This window comes from Euprymna scolopes, chromosome 17 (genome assembly GCF_053919585.1).
Source record: "Euprymna scolopes isolate OS-2025 chromosome 17, ASM5391958v1, whole genome shotgun sequence".
NCBI classification, from domain to species: Eukaryota; Metazoa; Mollusca; class Cephalopoda; order Sepiida; family Sepiolidae; genus Euprymna; species Euprymna scolopes.
The window spans coordinates 25,190,228-25,197,727 of NC_136498.1; the positions used below are offsets into that span (position 1 = coordinate 25,190,228).

The window sequence follows — 7,500 nt, forward strand, 5'->3', positions numbered from 1 at the left end:
TAGAACCAATGAATTTTTCATGACTGTGTGATTTTGCGCATAAAATGAAATAAAATTACGAGAGGTATCTTTTTTTTCACATGAACTTTGGGAAGAAAATACCATTTTTAATTATAATTAAACATGGATTTTTTAAAAAAATATATATCGTTATATATTGGATAATTTTCGCCATTTTAAGGATAATTTTGTATTTTACGGATCGTGTTGAAATCTAGACATAAATGCCGTAGTGTCTTTAATTTACACACGTATGCGCGTCGCGTCGCCGCGTCACTGTTTCTAGATTATAAATTATTCGATCGGCAGTTCTTATTTATTAAAAAAGAGTATAGAAGGTGACAACATATTTCGAACGTTGATTTAGTACATAGATACGCTATTTTGATGTATTTACTATGTTATCTCTTTTCTTTCCTCCTAAAATAGATTCTACTAGAGACGAAATGTAAAAACAAAATAAAAATAAATGATGTCGCTTCCGGACCGTATATGAAACTATAATACACCTTCTTTGTCTTTTGGCTAGAATGCAAGGATAGTATCTGTTCTGTCCAAATAGGATATAATGATATTGTGGGATTTCCGTTCACGTCGGGCGTCTATATAATGGAACTATGTCACAGACTCCTATTAGAATATTGGAGATAAACATAAGAGCCAAATATATTTCGACACTACATTAACCAAATTACTTGAGTAAACATTTTTACAGTTAAAAAAAAGGGCTAAAATAATATCGTAGGTTTTCCATTACGCTGACCGTCCACATGATGCCCAGCAGCAATATATTACAAATAAATAATGTCGCTTTGGAATTTCCACAGGTCCTGCTTATTGTTTAGAGACCCGTTCTTAGCAAGAGGAGGGAGCCTTTGGCTAACTAATCTGTACTTTTACCTGACAATTTAATAACGCTGAGAAACAGTAAACATTCAATTATCTTGAAAATAATATCTCAAAAATAACACGGACGGTAAACTGCAGAAGTACATAATTTTGCGAGATAAGCAAACCATCTTATTGGAAACTGAAAATATTTTGAAGCAAAATTGCCGGGAAATTTATATCGTTACGTGTGCTAATTAGGACCGTGCTGAATGCATACATTTTTTTGTGTGTAGAAAGCTATTCTTAACATAGGGAGAGTGACATTTTAAAATTGTTTACTTTCACTTAACAATTTTATGGATGAAAATCACCGTAAATATTTAAAAAAAAAATCAAGTGGCACGAACCGTAAACTACACAAGCACTTTTATCTCAAACAATTTATTTCATTTTACTTACTCAGGGCTGACGTATTTACGCTAGAAAATTAATTTAATACATAATATTTAATATTAAATATAAGTACATGAAATTACCGTTACTATAGATATTTATTATTAAGCTTCTTTTAGCCATTTTTTTCTTTCTCTTGTAAGGTGTACGAATATGACTATATTCTAAAGGATAATATCAATGTTAGCTTAATATGTTTATATTGAACATGGTTGCCTTCAAGTCCAATGTAAACAAGTTCTTGTTAATCCGTCCCCTATAAATAATCAAAATTTACCCAATTTACACCATTAACGATTACTCCACAACCACCTTACATTTATTAACCTTTATCCTTGAGTGGCCTTCGGGTCTCCATAAGTGGTGACTCATAAGTAAAAAAAAATAGGCATTGTTTTACAATAGACAACAAAATAAAAAGAGGGAAAAATGCACAGCAAATAAATGTTACCACGCGCAAGCAAAAGTTACTCTTCTACCTACCTGGATAAGTATTTTGTCTTTTCACTTATTTTTAAGTGTTTATTTACTCCGTCGGTAATTGCTCAAAAAACAAAAATTAAACACGATATCAGTAAAGACCTAACTGATAAATCTCACTATATGAGAGAAAAGCTAATGTTTTACCAGTATTTTATTTAATTTTTTAATATTTGAGCGATTACCGCGAATCCAAATGGCTCTAACAAAACCGCATTATTATTATTATTATTATTATTATTATTATTATTATTATTATTATTATTATTATTATTATTATTTTGTTCTAACTCACCATACTGGGCTTTTTTTATGTAAATAAAATAAGTTACAAAAAAAAAAAAAAAAAAAAAAACTTAATCAGCTAGGTAGACGAACAACTTATCTTGTCTTTGGTAACATTTATTTGTCGTATATTTTTCACCTCTTTTTTTGCTGGTTATTGTTAAAAATGACAATCCCCAAATTATGTTATCATGGGTATTAAAAATAACATCAAAATATTTGAAAATGGTAAATTTCTCTGTACTTTTAAAACAATACGGTTTCAATGGTGAAATGGAAAGTATAAATAATATTAGTTTTTATGATTTTAAAACGTTTGTTATCGTTGAAATTCGGACCAAGATCAAAATGCAGTAACCATGATAAAGGATGCTGGCCGAGAGAGAAATCCTTTAAAATTTCCAACAGAGATGAAATGGACCAACCAACCTCACTATTCTCCCTTCTTTTTGAGTTGGCCGTGTGCTTAAATTTTTTTTTTGTTCATTTTCCCGATTGTATTTTTTTTCCTGGGAATAAAAAATTTAATATCTCAAAGTGTAGTATCTGTTCTGAAGCTGATGTACTTTATTCATCTCAGTCAAGAAAGGGGAAACCCTCTATACCGAGACAATTATTATTTTTAGTCCCTACCAGAGTGACCCATTTGGCTTTATTTAGGGGGGGGGGGCTGGTTTTCCTCCCACATTAAAAACGACCTCCTGTCACATTTTGCTTACGTGGGGAAGCAAATAAATACTATTTGCCGATTATTACATAGTCGCGTGCGTATCCATTATGCCAAAGAGAAATTTGTTTTCTTTTAAAATTGAAGAAAATAATAAAATTTAAAGCTGCCAGTTTGTTTGTTCCGTTTTAGTAAACAACACCATATTAAATCTTTGGTCATCTTATAGATGAATTGGATGTGATATTGTCGAGAGTGTATCGTCCGCAATCGGTATTTACGAAAATAGCAAAATTATTAATAAACAGTCCCCTTGTTACAATTGAACATTTCTACGCTTAAGGGGGAATTCCTCCCTCCCCCTACTTAGTCAAGAGCCGATGGTATGTTTGTCAAAACACGCAAAGAAGTCGCGTATAAAAATAATACTTGCACTTAATAGTACATACATTACAGAAACACACACGTACAAACTATGCGTTTGATAAGAACGCGCATAGACCTCTCACTCACACCCTCCCTTTATACATCAAACCTCCCAAAGCCTCTCTCTCCCTCTCTCTCACCACACACACACACACACACACACACACACACACACACACACACACGGGCATATATATGTGTGTGTATGTGTGTGTAATTAGAGAGTATATATATATATATATATATATATATATATACTCACACACGCAGCTATATGGATACACATTATTATAAAGTTATAAGCGTACATTAAGTGCAATACGCATACTACACACTGCCGAAAGAAGGCGTTATTTTGTAATGAAAGTGTGTGTGTGTGTGTGTGCGTGTTTGTGTGTGTGTGTGTGTGTGTGTGTGTGTGTGTGTGTGTGTGTGTGTGTGTGTGTGTGTGTGTGTAAGAGTCAAAGAGAGAAAGAGCCAGAAAGAAAGCGAGTGAAAGAGAGAGAGAAAGAGAGGAGGGCGGGGAGTTATTGCTTCAGCCAATGAAATAGCATTTCTGAAGGTTCGCTAATGGGTAAACCGTTTCTTAATTCCCACCCCCTCCGCGTTAGACGTCTCACCTCCTACTGCAATGGCTTCCTCCTCCTACCTCCACATGCATGACACGCACCTGCATATATAAAGCGAGAGCGAGCGAACACATCAATCCAAACAGCCTAGTCGCATCGCACGCTCTGTTTTGATGGAGGACTTGTTTTACCATTGACTCCGTGAAGCTAGCTGTTTTGAATTACTTCTGTATACAACCATATTTTGAATATATATTTCTGTGATATATATAAACATACACATTTGAGCAAAACAAAATATATAGTTTGCGTAGCTGTGAGAACTCCACCGCAAATAATTGGATATTATCTTTAAATATCTTTGGAATTACAGTGATTATTTTTTTTTATTTGTTCTTGCGTGGAAGATATTAATTGGATTCTTTAAAAAAAATATATCGAAATTCATCAACCATCACCAAAACAGGAATCAAAATGAAGGCCGTATCACCGATCACGAAAACCTCCGATCTCTTAAAACGAAACGAAAACAGCCGAGTCGCGAAAATCGCGAAGGCTTCCGAAACTGACTTTATGACGACGGAAATGCAAGAATGCTTCCAGAAACTAATCAGTCTGGTGCCGACCATTCCCCGGTCGCAAAAGATCTCCAAAGTACAACTCTTACAGCACGTTATCGACTATATTTTGGACTTAGAGGTTGCCTTAGACTATCCTAGTTTTATTACGCAATCCACCCCTCCCAAATTGGTCGCTGCCGCAGTCAGTTCACTAACGTGTCGATCACCGTTATCGGAAAAAATCGATCCGAATCCAATCGTTATGCATGAAGTAAGTACGTAATCGATATTTCTATTTTATCTTATTTCTTTTAATCAATAATTTGTATCCCATTTTTTTTGTTGTTGTTTTTTTTTTCCAATCCAAATTTAGAGCAATGGGGGTGGCGTCTTCTGTTTACAAGAGTGACAATCTAACATCGATTCCATCGGTTTTGGATAACAATATGTTGACATAAAATTATTGGCACTTGTGCATATTAATATCTCCAGTAAATTGAATTTCATTTTGGTGCTTGAACTTTAACCGTGCTATTTTTAGATAGGATTTTTAACTCAAATTTGACGTTTTCTTTTCTTTTTTTCATTTCTTTTATTTTACTTATGGGAAAATACAAATTTCGAAAAGTAACGTTATGATTTCAACATGGCCCGTAAACTGCACAAGTACCTACATTTCAGGAGAGTTTTGCCCGCGGCAAGGGAAGAGCTTAGAAAGCGCTTTCCCTATTTTAAAAATGGCTTTCAAAATAATTAGCCAGGAATGTTAATGTGCACAAGTGCCGAATTATGATTTCTATTAATTCGCAAAATATCAAAATATTTTCAGTCTAGAAAATTATCCCCCCCCCCCTCGTCTTTGTCATGGTTCCGCAAAACATTCAGTTAGATTTGACAAGATGTTGCCTGCATGGAGATCTTGAAAGAAAAATAATAAATACGTTTATTTTAAATCTATGCGCTTTATTTGACAAAAAGATGATTAAAATACGGATATTATGTTAAAATTTACATATATATTCAATTCGTTTTAGTTTATTCTAAATTTATTTATTTAAAAATTTAATTGTTATTAAATTTTAAAAAAATAAATAAATTCGATGTGTATATATCCAAATTACGTAGACATAAAAAAAAACACGTAGACATATGACATCTTGTCAAATAGATTTATTAATACATATTTCATTGTAATTATTAGACACGCCTTCCCCCTACCCGAAAAAATAATTTTGCGTGTTTTCTATTTTAATTAATTTTATTAACTGAATATTATTAACTGAGTATTATTAACTGATTATTATTAACTGATTATCCGAGCAAAAAATTACTAAAGCTCTTTTTGACTTCGTAACAATTGTAGCAATGTAGCACCAAACGACCAGAGTTGAATGCGCATCAATTTTTATTTATTTTTTGTTTACGAAATTGTTTTTAAAAAACAAAACAAAAGTTATTGTTGTCAATTGAAAGGAATGGTATTTTGTTTTTAATGGTGGATCGAGGTAAGCAATGTTTTGTCCAAAAGAATTTAAACAATGAAAAACCGTGACGTGTATTTTGTTATATCGCCTCCTCCTAGACGGCCTGAACATAGCTTCATCAATTTCATCATTCTCTATTTTTCTCTCTCATTTTCACAAGCACACACGCACTTCTCTTTCATTGCGCACACGCAAGTCTCTGAAATTTAGTGGGTGGGTGCTGGGTGACTGATAGAATCCGGTAGGATGCCCTATCTCCAGCAAAAATAAAAAGATAGGAAAACTCTGTGTGTGTGTGTGTGCGTGTGTGTGTGTGTGCGCGCGCGCGTGTGTGTGTGTGTGTGTGTGTGTGTGTGTGTGTGTGAATTTATATCTTCGCATACAAAATCACGCCACTATCGCCGTTGCATCTTATCGATGCCTCACGGTTCCAGCATCACACGCACAAGTAACTCTTCCTCCACGAAAATATATCTCATTTGCTATCTTTTATTCCAAGATATTTTTTTCTAAGAGAAATCATTATTTTAACAAACACTATATTTCTTCTTTTTCCGTCACGGAATTCGATGTTTACCACGAAGAAATCTTCGTCAAATTGATGTTCATATTTTAAACTTGTTCAATTTTCAGTGTTAGTATGCACACGAATGGAAGTAATTTTAATGTTGTTGATGTATGCTTATCAATTTCATGTTGTGGGTGGGACTTGTAGTTGTATCCGTTGTAGGATTCGGCTACTGCTACAAGTAAGACTCCTTTTGTCTGCGCGGACGCGCGTGTGTGTTTATGATCTTCAATATTTTGTCTCCCAAAGATGGCGAGATGTTTCAATTTGTTTTTGTTTTTTCATCCTATATAGGGGACATAAAAACACACACATACACGTGTGTGTGTGTGTGCGTGTGTGTGTGTGTGTGTGTGTGTGTGTGTGTGTGTGTGTGTGTGTGTGTGTGTGTATGCAAATTTTAGAATTAATATTCCGACGTGATGAAAATGTCGAACACTTAATTGCTTTGTTTCGGTTTTCATCTCGGTATCCTAAAGTATAAATTTTACATAAGTGCATTCATTGCATACGTTAGCTTAAAGGCTTCAAAATTACTTTCAAATATCAAATGATGACGCTATAACATACAACCTAGTAATTTAATCCATTATTGAAGAGCTAATGTATCGATAAATTTAAAAGGCATATGCTAATACTTATTCATTGTGTGCATACTGCATCTTAAAGAAAAAAAATTCTCACGCAACCCTGTCTTACGAAAGAACCATTTGTTTTAATTGTTCGATATACACAAAACCGCGTCAACAAGCTCCACGTCCGAGGTATATGCCCTAACTCTGAACCCCTATTTGTTTCTCCGTGCTCTGCCCCCATCTTAGCTTTTTTTGTTGTTTTTTCGCTCGTGACCCTCTACAGGCACGTGTATGTTCGACTTCCACTCCCTCAAGCCCCCTTTCCCCTTCTCTAACGGCGTGTTAATAAGGCTACCTCCTTCTCTCTTTCTCATACGTATAATGGACGAAGGGATGGGCCTCTATTTACACGGTAAAAAAAAAGAAAAAAAAGGGGGTGGTAACAGCCGAATCTACACGTGCCTATAGAGGGTCATCGAACGATAACACAATTAAAACAACGCAGAATTAGTGGGAAGATCATTTCCCACTGGAATGAAACATACATTTCTGTGTAGCTTACTTGCCATTAGTTTGATAAGCTATACTTGTGCATAGCACTG

General features: G+C 34.4%; 1 protein-coding gene across 2 annotated transcripts in view; it reads left to right on the top strand.

Moving 5' to 3' along the window:
- The first annotated feature begins 3,810 nt into the window (after window positions 1-3,810).
- The window catches only part of LOC145296713 (DNA-binding protein inhibitor ID-4-like), a 17,080-nt gene continuing 13,390 nt past the window's right edge, over window positions 3,811-7,500 (top strand). The window contains exon 1 of one of the 2 annotated variants that reach the window (XM_080142696.1): window positions 3,811-4,542. In XM_080142696.1, coding sequence (XP_079998822.1) covers window positions 4,186-4,542 — 357 coding nt within the window. In that variant the 5' untranslated portion in view covers window positions 3,811-4,185. Of the gene's footprint in view, window positions 4,547-7,500 lie in introns of both variants that reach the window. The other variant, XR_013870010.1, reaches the window with a different exon arrangement.